We start from the raw sequence: 14,687 nt of genomic DNA on the forward strand, positions 1-14,687 counted from the left end.
GGGGCAACAAGGGCAGAAAGGCGGGGGCAGCCTCGGCAAAGTTCAGCGCTGAACTGGAGTTTACCTGCAGTAAACCCAATGGAATATATGGAATCTTACCGTTTCAGTGAGATTAGGTGCTTAGCTGCACGCCTGTTACTTACAGATGCAAATGCATCTGGCACCTATGCACCACGTACCACCATCCCTGTCCCAGCTGGTACCCCAGCATCATGGGCACAAGGGGAAGTGTCAGCTTAGCAGATCCTTGCAGGTACCGAGGGGGAACAGAGGTGCAGAGCTCCGTGCTACAGCAATCGTGACTTTTAGTGCTTGCACAAACGCGGCACTGATAATTTACCAAATGCTTCAAAATACATCCATATGTAAAGAATTATTAGTGGGATGATGCCAGTAATTTAATTGAAACACATGTCCTCCTTTGAAAAGTGTTTCTTTGATCGCCATTAATTAAACAAAAGACCAAAACACCAATAACCCTTAATTTAAAAAAAAATCATGACTCACTAGTCTGGAAGGAATCAGTTCCTCTTTTCCAAAAGTTGTACAGAGCTAAGAAACAGAAGGAAAACATTGATGACTATCAGGCTGTTGTTCTCAGTTTACAAAAACCACCTACAGTAGCTGGAGAGTGCTGGGTCAAACAATGCTGGCATGTTGCATATTTTAAAAATACTGTACGGGTCTTTGAACAGAATACTTTCACTGGGCTAGACTGAAATATTTAAATTATTAAGAATGAAACACCCCTACTGGTTATAACAAATCTGCCAACAGCAGAAGGAAGCTTGTTGATGTAGCCCAGGAAGACTCACCTGTATGACCACAGCTTAGTTCTTTTTCTGCGAGGCCTGTGTAATGGAAAAGAAAGTAAACAGAACACCACTGTTGGAAATGAAAACAGACTGCAGAACCAAACAGGTCTCTAACACTGAAAGAAGAGGGGGAGAAAGGGAGAGTATCTGAAGTACATCCCCTCCTGAATAGCTATACACAGAACTTCTCCAGGTATTTAAGGACAAGATAGAATACATTGCCAGGTCTTAAAACAAATTAGCAGCACATTTTAACAAAGTAAAACATGAGTCATAAAAGTATAAATGGTGGAAAACTTCAGCCTTTGAAGGCTGTGCTTAGAAAGCCTATGCCTAGAAGCTTATGCCACCCGTCTATTAATTTACATTACAAAATAAAAAAATTAAAGACTATAAAACAACACACAAAAGCACAATCTTGGAAAGTCTCTCAGCCCCCATCTCACAGAGGAAAAAAGCCCTTAAGCGCCAAATGAGCACGAATCGTAAGGTGTGCATGTAACTGGACCACTCTGACACTCTGTGACTGCGGGTATCTTGGGACAAATTCTGGGGCTTCACTGAACACCCCTTACACGTGCCCAGTCCTTACCCATATAAATAACACTCTTGGCTTTCTTGCTAACATAGGCACGATTGGAAGATGACTGGATCAGGACCAAAGCACCTGCATTCAGCACCTCCCTTACACCCCTCCTCCCCACCTGCCAAAGTACTGGAAATCCAGATAAAATGAAAGTGTTGGTGTTACCATGCAACCCTACGGTCATCAGCTGAGGTCAAGGTTCTCTGGAAACAGGGACGTAAATGACAGTCCTATGGGGGAGCAGCTGCATCTGGGGAGAAGTTCAGAACATCAGTTAATGGCAGGAGATGACTTCCCTTTTAACTGATGGAAAGCCTTCAAAGCATAACAATGTACTTCCCCTTCCACTTCCATCTCCAAATCATGGTCATGAGCTTCTCCTTGCTTTGAGGAAGCTCACAAAGCTTTGTGCTTTCTCTTAGTTCTTGCTAGCTCTAAAAGAGTGAAATCAAAGTTAATTTGACCATACACACACACAAGCACAAATACTGTCTCCCTTTCCCCCAAAAATATTCAGCTCCCCAAGAAAAAGAATCACACTAAGGTGAAAACTTATCCGTTTTTATTTTTTAAAGAAAAATATTCCTCTTTAAACACAAAGCATGAACTAAAAACCTCTGAGGAACAGCTTCTCCTCCCTTGGAGCGCATTTAACTAAACTGTACAGTGTTAGAACTCCCCAAACAAGTATACACACATGACATACAGTATTTCTTTCACAGGAAATAAGGTTTAGGACTCAAAATTGTCCTGCTCACCCTCTCTAGATACCCACTCCACCCAAAAGTACTCTGTCCCTTACTCCCACCACAGGACACAGTGATGATAATTTCTGGATGCAACGTGTATTTAAAAACAAACAAACAGACAAAAGTGTTGGCCACATTGGCCCTTTCTAGCCTTTTAACAAATGTCCATGAGAGAGGTTAAGACCATCGTTATTTCCAGGAATGGTGCTTGGAAGAAAAAATATAGCAGCATCCACAGGCAACGCAAGCCCTTGGTTCCAGCTGCCCCGTTTGAAGGAACCCAGTCAGTTCAGCAGTTTTACAGATGTTCCCATCACCCACAAAGAGGGAGTGGGAATAAAACATTCATGGGCTAAATTTGCTGCTTGAGCAGACAGCCTAAAATTCAGTGAGTCTGGCCTACATATGCCAGTAACTAGTTTTTTTCCCACATTGCCATAGTGACCAATTTCATATCTAAGATTTTATGTAAAAAGATATGGTGACCTTCAGAAATCAGCAACTCCTTCTACCAATTCTTTCTATCCCATCAAGTAGATATGTGCATAATATTTGTCACATCTGCCAAACTACCCAGACTGCAGAACTGGAACCAGACTCTATAATCCAAATTCTTCCTAATTTGGAACAGCAAAACCATCGAAATTCTCTTGCAAGGTCTCAGAACATGCCTAACAAGCCCATATCCAAAGAAGTAGTACCTGGGTGTTTTCCAGGGAAGGTAGGTAATGGAAAAGGTCTGGAAATGGAGCTCATTTTTATCCCACCTGATCATTAATTGTTGGTATTAAGTAATGCTCAAATATTTATCAGACCATTTTGTAAAGATCTTTTTCCATTCCATACATTCCAACAGGTTTTACAGTAGGAAAAATATTAGAAAAATAAAATCTCGCCCCTGAACAACACTGTATGAAGATCAATATCATCAGTCACAAAGATTTTTACAGGGAAACCAGATAATCTTTTGTCTCCTCCAAACCAGCTTCCTATAGAAAACAGCAGCAAGATAGACACGGTATCTAAGAGCTAGATTAAGGCCAACAATATAAAGACAAATGTGGGCTCAGATATTTTGAAATGAAGAAACCCTCCAAATGTTTTTATACATAATGCATGCACACGCAGATACACACACACACACGTATACTCGTGTGTACGATTCAAGCGAAGGCTTCACAACCGTGAAAGCACCACTGGAGAGTGTTCTAGCACCAGAATGAAAAAGTTGGTTGTCTTCCCTCTTCAGCACTAAAATCCAAAGTCTTTATATTGCTTTGGACAAGGTCACCAAATACCCTTCCAAGAACAGTTTCAGTGAGCAGATTCAGAAGCGCAGTGACAGGTTAAAGTGTTCCTGTTCTGGAATATGGGCAAGAAGAGGTGTGTTGAGAGGCCGCAGCTCCTGGGTTGCCGGAAAGGAGGAGAAAATTTGTATTGCAATCTGGTAGAGACAAGAGACCAACTTGGACTCCAGGTGAGTGCGATGGTAAAACTCAGCGCTGACTGGGAGGTGAAAGTGGAAAGTTTGCATACAGGAAGTCACAGTGCACATCTGTTGGCATAATAAAGACAAGCAAAGCCACAGTATTCTCTGGCAGGCTTGTCTCTGCATAGGAGGCCCCTGGGTATGCTGGAAGTCGGACAAGGATCCATGAATGGGATGCCACACACTGCACCAGGACATCATCAAACTCAAACAGCAGAGGTCTAAATAGAAGCTTGTAAGTTGGTCTGCTAGCATCTTGCCTATACACATGCTCAAGTGAGCCTGCAGAAGTCTATAAAAGGGATGAAAATGTCTGAACAGCAAGATTATGGGTCAGGTTCAGCTACAAGTAGCAATTCATGCAAGTTACAAAAGAATTAATCATCAACCTGCAGCACATCTTTCCGCTGCAGCTCTCCATCCTGGATCTAGGCTTTTGTATAGGACGTGCTGGCGGTGCAGCCCTTGGCCAACACTCTGAAGAGGCAGAGCCAGGAATGACATCACCACAGCCTCTCAGATCAGCACGTGTGGGCAGAGGTCTGTCCTCTGCCTGCAAGATGCAGAGTAGGCAACGAGCAGGCCTCGCTAACAGGGGAGGATGGGGAGCAGCGGCTGGAAGTAGGCTGCTAAAACAACGCAGGAAGAAATGGAAGAGACAGAGAGAGGCTTAATTTTTCAGTGCCTGAATCGCCAGCAGTAAAGCCCCATTTAATCTGTTGTATAGCATGCTGATTAGAGTCTGGCTATCACTCACATGATGTACTAAGTGAGGCTGTGGTAGGAACTCAAATTAAAACATGCAAGAAAAAAAAAATGAAGTGAAAGGAAAGGTGATTATCACTCCGAGGTGTGAATTTCAGACTCAGAGGAGAGAATTACCAGCAGAGATACACTTTGTTTCTGTGCACATGCAAGAGTACAATAGAGGGAACAGCAGCAGAACTGAAAGGGAGGAAAAGACACAGTAAGCACAGTGCTGTAATTCAAGATGCAAACACAGGACAATGGGGTGAGAGAGAGGAAAGAGAAGTTTGAGGTAAAGGAGCCCAAAGGAAGAGACTATAGAAAAACTGTCTATTAATAGAGTCAGTCCTGCTTCAGGAAATACATAGCTAATGTCAGTTGGCTCTCTTTTCACCAGGTATCCTTGAGACGTTGGTAAATCTTCTCTCTGGACTTGGGATTTAAGAATCAAAACATAAAGGTCAAGATTTTTTTTTCCCCTAAGATGTACTAAATGATGTTGGGTATTCAGCACAACACTCTAAATGGCCCCTGAATTCTAAGCAATGCTGAAGACTGGCCCAAAAGCAGAAGTGCCCAAATTCTAAACTGCTTTTGAAAATCTAGGGCTACTTCCTTTGGGTTAGAAAAGAAGAATCTATTCAGAAGGCTGAAATGTCCAGAAGCAGGTTTGGCATTTCTCACTGAGAGCACCTTGGCATTTAACTAAGCAAGAAATATCTTAAATGGTTACTTAGCAAATCCCAATATCAGATTGAGGCATCAGGTTTCTGGATAAGTGTATACAATCAAACAGCTCCTCACGTATCTTCTAATAGAACAGATTTGTGTGATTTACAGCAAGAACAAGCTATGCCACTCGCCGCTTCAGTGAAAACACCAGCAGAGCTGTGAGCTGAAGCCCTTTGACTGTGGTGCAAATCACATGGGGATCCTTTCTTATTACAGAATTATTTGCAACAGAATTAATGCCTCCTGGGTAGAGCAAAGCGCAGGCTTCCTCTTTCTAATGCAAACCACAACGGGAGGGATGTTTGTCTGGAGTTTGTGCATACCTACAGCAACAGTGCTGGTCGAAGGTATGTACAGACAGCAGTTTCTGAGAACCAGCATGACCAGAGTGGCCACAGGTGACAGTGGCCTCAGGGCACAGCCCAGGTGGAAGCACATGGACATATAAGATGCAAGAATATGACAGAACAGCCAAGGTCACCCATGTGCTTAGGCAAGCTTAAGGCAACTAAAGAAAATTCACTGATAATTTAGAGGAGAGTGCCAAAGGGAAGAGAGAAGAGGAACCACTGGGAATGCTGTTACAGTAGCCAAAGCCCAGCACCAGCTACTAAGCCATCCCTCTTCTCCAGCTCATTTGTCCTAATTCTCCTCATTTTACCAGCACCATCACCATGAGGTTAGTATGTCAGAAAGAAGAGTTGGGGATAGGTTCCTAAAAACATAGCTTACACATTTTCAGGCTTGTGTCTCAGGTCAGTTCCTTTGAAAGAAAGTGCATGGGCCGTTTGACTGGCCTCTTGCTTTGAACTGGAGCTTTCTGGGAATTCTGCCTGCCACCTCCAGAGACAATCCTGTGATATGTTCTACCTGGAAGTGATGGCAGCAGCTACCTAGGTTCCTTGTCATGACAGTTGAGCATACAGTAGTTTTTTTTAAAAACAGCATGCACCAGTGGCACGGCCATTAGACATGAAGCCGTGGTTGAATTCTTCTTGTCTCCTCAGAAGCAGGTGGAACCAGAAAGAAAGGGAGTGTTGGCACAAATCAACGCAGGCTCCGGTAGACATAGGCTGATGTGAAGATAGCATTGAGAGTCAGACTCACGGCTAGCAGACCTCGGAGAGTGGAGTTACCAAAATGACCTTAGTAGAAGAGAACAACACAAAGAAAAAAGGGAATAGTAGAAAGAGATATTAAAGAATTGATGAGATAAAGAACAGTGAACATACGTTGTGCTCTTTCTCTCTCTTTGCCCAGTGTTTTCACCATAGGCAGAAATTGCTGAAGCACTTTTCCTGTCAGGAAAGATTCCACTGCTCTCTTTGGTTCTATTTTAATCTCATTGCTCTTCCCAACACCTGCACCCCCATCCCTTTCCTTCTGTCTCAGTTTAGCACTCTGTCAGTATTTTTCAAAAAGTCCAAAGAACAGAAATAACCTTATTAAGGTCTTAGAACAGCAGGCAGAAGATCCATTTTGCTACTAATTTATTTGATCTCAAGATCAGATCACTACTACAGCACTGGAAAGATCTCAGTGACCCTCACAGAAATGCTCATACAAACATGAAGCACTCGCATAACTTGCACCTACCTCTCCAGCCTGCCAAATCTTCCCCTTTGGTAGTTGTGTCTACCACACAGGTAGATGAGTGTGATGAGTGATCCTCCTTTTTGATGGAATTATCGCTGCAAATACTCCCGCCTTCCACAGCAGATCTCATATCTGCAAGGAGAAAAAGATATGAAAATTCAGAAGGCACCAGTGGAAGGCAAAAGTAGCAGAAGTTACCAGACTAAAGCTAGACTTAAGTAATGAATGGTTGCTTGGTAAAATCATGAAAGGATTGAGGACAGCAACTGGAAACAAAAGGCACATTTCACTGCTGTGCAGCAGAAGTTGCCTGCATGTTTGTCTCGGACACTTTCCATATCAGCGTCACCACATCCGTGGTTAAAGGAGTTATCCAAACAAGGGGAGCGGCAGTTGTATCCCTGGGGCCCCACTAAGTGAGAAAAGGACATCTGTTTTGGCAGACAAGAGGCCCTCCAGGCCAGTGGATTCTTAAGGGAGTTTTGATAGCCTAACAGTCATCACCACCTGGGTTTTTCCTGAAGGTTCGCCATCTGTTGTGTGGCCTAGGTGATGCACGGCTTTGCCTGCAAGCCAACTCCTTCCTACAAATGCATTTCCAGGAGTGCAGCAAGTTGCGCCAGCATACCATGCATTCCTCGCTCCCCGAGGTTCTTCTTTGGAAAGGAGGACAACTCAGTGGTGAAGATGTTGCTGTCTGAGTGGGTGTGCTCCTCTGAGCTAGTTGGGGTGAGCAGACCCTCATTCTGAGATGGAAAAAGCAGCAGCTTCTGTCCTTTCAGGTTCAGGCGGGCAGGGCTGATGAGTGGCCGGCGGTACCGCAAGGAACCGGAGCTGGAGGTCACAGAGCCAGCCACCGATGGTGCTGGAGAAGGGATGCGGGAGGGCGCACAGCTGCCTGACAGCAGGGAGAAGTGCTCTGAAATGGAAGCATCCCCAAAGAGAAAATAATGAGATCCAAATACAGTAGGCACAGTTTTCTTTAACAATTCTACAAGAAAAGGGAACGGGAGTTGCAAATGTCCAACATATCTTGTACTAAAATTCTTTATTCATTCAAGTTCCCACACTGCAAAACATGAAGAAATTCCATGTGCACTTTGGTACACTCAAGAATGACTTAGACTAGAGGTAGGTCTATCGAGAGCCGGGTGAGCTTTCTCTCTGCTCAGCTGAGTCCATTCAGGAGAGCCTGCATTACACGTGCTGTTTTGCAGGTAAATTAACCATCCTGGCATGCCCTTTGAAGGCTGTTGGGAATGGTTATCAGGATGTGAGGAGGTCTGCACACCGGCATTAACCCAGGCTGTGACTGCATTTCCAGCAGCAAACACTTAAGCAGCACAAAGAGCCAAAGGATTCATTTGGGGTCAGGAGGGCCACAGACAGGTCGCTGGAGGACATGGGAGCAAAAGGGCAGAGCAAACAGGCTAGCCAAATTAGCAGTTTCTTGGGTTGGGAGAGGGAAATGAAACAAAAGAGCTGCCCTAGGAACAGTTTAAAGTCTCCTATCAAAGCAATCTCAACTCAGCTGTAGAGCAGGGAAGGGATCCTTGCTTTGTCTCACTGATTTCACTGTGAGCTCTCCCAGGGAGGAGGACATCCCACACATACAGCACCTTATATTAATGTAATCCCACTCCTAGCTGGAACGGTCTCTGCAGCATTTCTAACAGCAAACCTGACATTTTCACTGCGACGTGAGCAGGGAGGAAAGAATTAAACTTGGATCGTGTGTTTCAACCCACTTGCTGCAAATCCTGCAAAGACAGTTGCTCTGGAAGGCCTAGTGCATTACCTGATGTGGGAGATTCCTTGGACTGAGAAGACTGCGAGGCTGGTCGACTTCCACTGAACAAGTAGCCAGAATCTAAAAAGCAAAAATGAAACCGTTTGAACCCAGCTGGCTCAGCTGCTAGAGGTCGATCCTTCAGAAACGTAACTGCATCATCCTGTCATCATTCTCAAGGGGACGGGTGGTAAATGCAGGAAGGAAAAATGTCCTTGTTTTCCTGGGTTAGGCTATGTGCCAGCATCAGAATAATCCACTTTTCCCCAGCTGCAGCAGAATCGATCTGTCCAGCAGGCTCCAAAACCAAAATAAGACATCCTCCCTCAAAACACGAAATGAAGAGTCTACATTTTTTTAGTGGGCCCCTTCTTTCCCTAGCCTATACTGGGTCCAGAAGGCTCTGCAGGTTCACAACACCACTGCTGCTCTGATCTGCTGTTAAGCCTCAGGAGCTCGGGATATCTGACACAGCTCACCAGGACCTTTGTCCTGCTCTGAGCTGCAGTTTGGCTTCAAGGGACAGTGAAAGCTGATGTTTCAGGAAAGGCTTAAGGAGAAGCTATGAAAGGGCAGAAGGAAGAAAAGAGCTAAGCTTGCAGGGAGACTTACAGGTCAAACGACACTTGGAAAGGATTCTGCCCCATAGTGCAGACACAGTCCTGTTCACTGGGCACCACTCTGGGAGTCTTCATCTTCAAGACCATACTTCTCAAGAAAACCTTTCCTCTGATTTCAAATAATAGCAGACTATCTCTAGCTTTTAAAACAAGTGCACACAAAACTGCCCTGCTGGTTCATTACTGTGTGCAACTGCTCCTCTCCAGTACCAGGTTAAAAGACAAAAGTTTACAAGCAGTAGATCTGCAAATTGTCTGACTGCCAGAGGAAACCAAGACCTGGAGACCACAGCCAGGCTATGGTATATCTACCTGCTGCCTTCTGCCTCTGTGCCAGTGGACTCTGTCACTGCAGAACTGGTTTATAATTATCTATCTAATGTTGCATAGAAGCAGATGATGAGTGTGCACACAATTTAGTTGCTGTGAAGGTAGCAACAGAAGGATGGTAACTTCTTCACCTGCTCCTAGCAAAGCTGCTAGACAGCTTCTGAATACAACATCAGGTTCAGATTATTGACCCTGTGACTCTATCACAGCCTGGCTTGCTTCTACTTTAAAAGAAAGAAGGTGATGATACGATTGTATCCTTTTCTCACGAAAAGAGCCTTACGGATAGATCATAGGGTGAGATGAATTCCCATGTAGCTGTAATAATGAGGCAGAAAAAAACCCAAACAATTAAAAGTCCTGAAGTCAGGAAAAAAGAAGTGCTACAGATGAAACCTCAGAGCTTAGGTACTTGATTTACATAATGATAGGCAAACAGCTTTGGAAGTTGAAAACTTGCTGTCTGCGAAAAATATTCAGCCCTGACAGCATGCCCTCTCCAGCCTGCCTGGCTTTGCACCTTAGCAAAAGAAAGCACAGATCTCGCAAGGGTGGTTTAGCACGCGAGGGAATCCCAGCCACCCGCTGCCCTTCCGGTGGCAGTGAGGTAACTAGGAAGGTGAAGGCCTTGCCAAGAGCTGCCATGCTGCTGAGAGGTTTGCATGGCTGGTCTTGCTCTTGCTTTTTGTGGATCTGGCAAAACTGATGGCAGCGTGAGCCACAGAAACGTCGAATGAACTAAAAAATCCCAGCAAGACTGCTCTCTTTGCTGCAGTGTTATTCTAAAAACTGCCACGTTTTGGCCTCTGACCTTCTGGTAATCAGTTAGTGACACGGGAAAGCTTAGCTTTCCTTGGATAGAGAATAGCATTTGAATGCTGTTTCCCATCTGTTAGTTTCAAGCACAGCAAAACTGAGGGTTCATTGAGTTACTGGGAGGGAGTCTTTCCTTAGGCCTATAAATCTTTCCTAGATCACACAGGGCCCTTAAAAACAAAAGGAAATGGGGTCTCTAAAGCAGCTTCAGTAGTTGTGCTAATGCGTATCAAATCCAGACTGAGGGAAGAACCTGCCTGCAGCTCTGCTCCCTTCAGCTGTAGCAACAAAAGCAAACTACACAAAGCAGCTAGAAGGAATGGAGCGATCGCTCTTGCCAGATCGGTTATCCTAATGCTCCCAATGACTTCCAAAAGCTGCTTTTCTCCATTACCATGTCTAACTGCTCTTTCTGTCTCTCTCCCACACATGGCCTTGTGCCATACTGCCATGAACTCCTGGAGAAGCCTCTGGATTTCAGTAAAGCCACAGCAGGCAAGCACTCAGTGAGACTTTTTGTTTCACCAAGATGGCAATGCTATGCTGCATAATTTCTTAATGCTAAAAATCAAATTACCAATGCTGGATACACTCCTGTGCCACAGGAGCAACAACACCTAAACAGGACTATAACGTGGATAACTCACAGCCCATTTCCTTCTGAAGCATCGTACCACACCATTGTCACTTCCATTTGGCCAGAAAGTTTCAAGCATACTTACCTGCTCTGGCCAAGGAGGGGATGGTACCCAGTGAGAGCGCCCTGTTGAGACGACCAGGAAGAGAGGAAGAAGTTGTTCTGCGTGGGGATCTGAAGAGCTGTTGGTTCGTCAGCTGGAGAATACTTGGTGGTGTTGGGACAAAGAGAGACGTAGCAGAGGAAGGGAAGCCAGTGCCAGTGCCGCTGGGAAAGAGAGTAATCGAATCCCCAGAAAGGTACCTGCAAATGACACACGTGACAGACATTGAGCAATGAGTACATTCCAGTATCTCCCTCTCTCAGTTGTACTTCTTGCGTGAATGCTTACTTTGTTATCAGGTTTATACTAATTTTTCAGTGCAGGAATACAAGATGCAGAATGCTTAACAGTTTACTGGACTGTTCCTTACTCCTTTGAAACTGGGGAAGGAAGAACTGCTCAACCTTACTTAAATTATTGTGCACCAACCTGTCCCAAAATACAGGGTGGAAAAAACGGTGGAACAGTTTAGGAACTCAGGTGCATGTAGGCATAGTACCTTGGTTCTCACTCTGGATGAGAAAATTACCCAGAGACCACCAGAATGCTTTACAAAGTCCAGATAAACATAGGACCAACAATAGAGTACATCTTGTCTTTGTTATGTGCACATGCAAACAACATGCTTAGAAATATCATGACTGTGGGAAGTAAGCAGTTACCTACTAGTTGTTTTGTCTTTACAAACCAGAATCAACATCTTACCTCTGATGCCAGTATAGAGAAAATTATTTGTATGGGTACCTAGATAAAGATTTAGGCACAAGAGCTCCGTTTTAAAACTAACATTCAAACCTCTCTAATACATTTGCCTTTACTATACTTCTGTGAGATAATGAAGATTCGGTACCCTCATTTTACAGGTGGGAAAGAGAAGCAAAAAGAAGTGAAGCGACTTGTTGAGTCACGTAAAAATCCTATGATAGGAGAGAGACCCAAACCTGGATTTTCCAATCCTAAATTCAGGCCTAAACCATTACATTTTCCTTTCTCTGCATATCATAATGAGTCACAAATATGTACTAGCATAGCCATTCAGAGGGAACTGTGCTCCTGTAGCATATACTCCAGGAAGCGTCTTGCTTCTAGTGCGTAAAAAACAATCACTATTACAGTGCCTGGAAAAAAATTAAATTGGCAATAATAATAGCAATTATATTCCTAGGTCTGTAAGATGTTTTCTTTCAATGGGTTCTTTCCAAGTGAGCAAGGGGAGCTGCAGAACAGCGTGTCCAGCTTGAGAACACAAGACAAGAGATAATGGATAAAACATACTCAGGGTAGCTGTACAAGCTAGCTTGATTTTTAAGTACTACAGACAAACTGACTTCTATTCCACTGGTAAAATAACTGTATGAGAGTCCTTTGTAGTTTAGTTTTTGCAGCTAGCACTGCCACAGTATTTCACACTCAATTACTATATGCAAATAAACTATGCAATTAATTTCTGATACCCCCATTTCATCACCTACCTCTGCAGTGGTTTAAAATTTAAAAATCAACCTAAGCTGAACAATCTGTGAAAAACTTACTCCTACTTTTTTCTTCTTTCTATTCCTCCTCACAATCACATACCAATCTTAATTTCTGTGTACGATTTAGTTGACTACATTGCATCAGAAACGTGGAATCAGCTTTGAAGTCTCACTTGTGTCCTCATACCATCAAAGTGAGCATTCAAAGAAGGTTGCAATGTTGAAAATATAGGAATTTTGTATTAACGGTTGAATAAAATACATGAAAGAAAGTCTAGAATATGAACAAGATCTCTCAAGGATCTCCTGTAAGATTTTTGTTTAGTTAGAAATCGGTAATACACTTGTCAAATGAGTCGTGATAAAGTACTAACAAAGTATGAAGTGTATATATTTTAAAGTGGAGATATCAGACTTTGCAGCATACAATCAAGCTGTGACATCTGGAAGTTTAATCTCACTTCTGATGAAAACAGAGACAGATGAGAGCAGCAACATGGCTTTTCTTCTGTCAGAGGAAAGCCAGTAGTAAATCAGCGTGAAGGCATATACGTATCTCAATCTTGCGCTGTGAGGTGATTTATGCATGTGCCCTTCTCTCTTGGAGATTAAAGAGGTGATGCAGCAATATTATGCAGTGCTAGCATGTCCAGAAGAAGCAGTCTAAAGATTACAATTTAAAATATCTTATAAAACTACTTATCTGCTAGTACGAGGCAGACATCAACAATCCCGACCAGCTTAATCAGGCTGAACAACATCTGAGCCAAACAGCTTCCTGGTGCTTGCAAGCAGGACATGCCTTTAACAGCGGCAAGGAACTCGTCAGTCTTGCAGCAGAAACTGCCCAACCTCTTCAGGTTACAGAGGACCTGGAAGGGTGTCATGCTTCGCAAACCTGCAGAGTCCTTTAGTGCACACACATATACACATTTGCCCCGCCACACATAGAGATGTAAATAGCAGATGTACATGTCCATCTCAGCTTTGTAAGAGAAAACGAATGGGAAATGAAATTAGAAGTGCAGCTCAGGACTATGATATGAATCAAACCAGAAAGAGTGATACCTACCACTCACTGTGTCATGTCTGTGAAGGGCTGAATCTGAGCATCGCCTGTGAACAACACAGCTCTTTTTTCCTAACTTTGCACCTTTTGTATCTTTGGGCTAAAGAATCCAACTTTACACAACTTGCTGCAGTGGAAAACAACTTATCTGGCTTACTGGCTTTTGGCAGTTTTTCACTTAACGGGGTGGAAGATAATACAATCATTTATCACTCATAACCACAATCTCTTTCCTGGGATTGTTAACTTTTTTGGATCAGACTTCCACGGGCTCTGCTGCCCAACAGGCCCACTTCTCAACCCCACCAAGTTAGTGCAGTCAGATCCTCTGGACAGCTGATGAAGCGTTTGTCTTGCACCATCCAGAAAAGGGAATTTTTCTGGTTAGCAAAGAAGAGCTGAAGAATTTTAAGCATAACATATTAATGCCTTTGGACTGAGTGCTGACCAAAGAATGGCTTAAATATTGATCTGCTCTGAACAAAGTAAATTCCTGCAACATGCAAAAATCCTGTTTCTTTGTGCTCTTCTCTTTAGTGTTTGCCACTGTTATGTCAAGAGGGCTAGATGCTGCTAAAATGATGGTGCTGTCATGGGAATGTACTTCATGCCTGAGAATAGTCAGCTGAACTAAAACTTCTTTCAGAAGCAGATGAAAAAAGGTGAGGAGATCAAGAGGATCACAAGGCAGGAAGCAGCCACATCACAGCCCCGGAATGGAGCAGTCCAGCTGTGTCTCAGACTACCACATTGCTCCAAGCCATTTGTGCACGTGATAGCGGGTCTGGTAACAGTGAAAAAGTAACCAAAAAAGGAAGAAGGGAAGAAAAAAAAAAAATTAAAAAAAAAGGCTCTGGAGTCAGACAGTTTGTGGAATTAGTCAGGGCCCGGAAGCCGTTTATTTCAGAACTTGGTATTGTGAACATCAAAAATTGGGTACCTTAATTAGTGTTTACATTGATCACAGCATTACTAGACAGTTGGGCACAACTCTGCTACACAGATACTTTAAAAATAAATAAATAGAAGGTTAAAGAAGAGCATTACATGGAACGGGACTGTACACTGTCCTGAAGAAACACCTCCTGCCAGCAGAGCCTCCCCTCCTCTGTCCTCCCTCTTATCCAAAGACAT

At 43.6% G+C, this 14,687-nt stretch overlaps 2 protein-coding genes across 4 annotated transcripts in view; both read right to left on the reverse strand.

The window, feature by feature from the left end:
• Nucleotides 1-5,902, reverse strand: part of PIK3CD (phosphatidylinositol-4,5-bisphosphate 3-kinase catalytic subunit delta) — a 65,428-nt gene extending 59,526 nt beyond the window's left edge. For all 3 annotated transcript variants that reach the window (XM_054849684.1, XM_054849681.1, XM_054849683.1), the window contains exons 1-4: nucleotides 5,851-5,902; nucleotides 1,567-1,651; nucleotides 816-851; nucleotides 508-552 (exon numbers count right to left, since the gene is read on the reverse strand). The gene's annotated coding sequence lies outside the window, so the exon portion shown is untranslated. The remainder of the gene's footprint in view (nucleotides 1-507; nucleotides 553-815; nucleotides 852-1,566; nucleotides 1,652-5,850) is intronic.
• Nucleotides 1,949-14,687, reverse strand: part of TMEM201 (transmembrane protein 201) — a 30,400-nt gene continuing 17,661 nt past the window's right edge. Inside the window, exons 7-11 of the mRNA XM_054849696.1 lie at nucleotides 10,992-11,209; nucleotides 8,513-8,584; nucleotides 7,343-7,633; nucleotides 6,715-6,846; nucleotides 1,949-6,263 (exon numbers count right to left, since the gene is read on the reverse strand). Of these exons, the coding sequence (XP_054705671.1) occupies nucleotides 6,166-6,263; nucleotides 6,715-6,846; nucleotides 7,343-7,633; nucleotides 8,513-8,584; nucleotides 10,992-11,209 (811 nt within the window). The 3' untranslated portion in view covers nucleotides 1,949-6,165. The remainder of the gene's footprint in view (nucleotides 6,264-6,714; nucleotides 6,847-7,342; nucleotides 7,634-8,512; nucleotides 8,585-10,991; nucleotides 11,210-14,687) is intronic.

The sequence above is a fragment of the Grus americana genome, chromosome 21 (assembly GCF_028858705.1).
Source record: "Grus americana isolate bGruAme1 chromosome 21, bGruAme1.mat, whole genome shotgun sequence".
Classification (NCBI taxonomy): Eukaryota; Metazoa; Chordata; class Aves; order Gruiformes; family Gruidae; genus Grus; species Grus americana.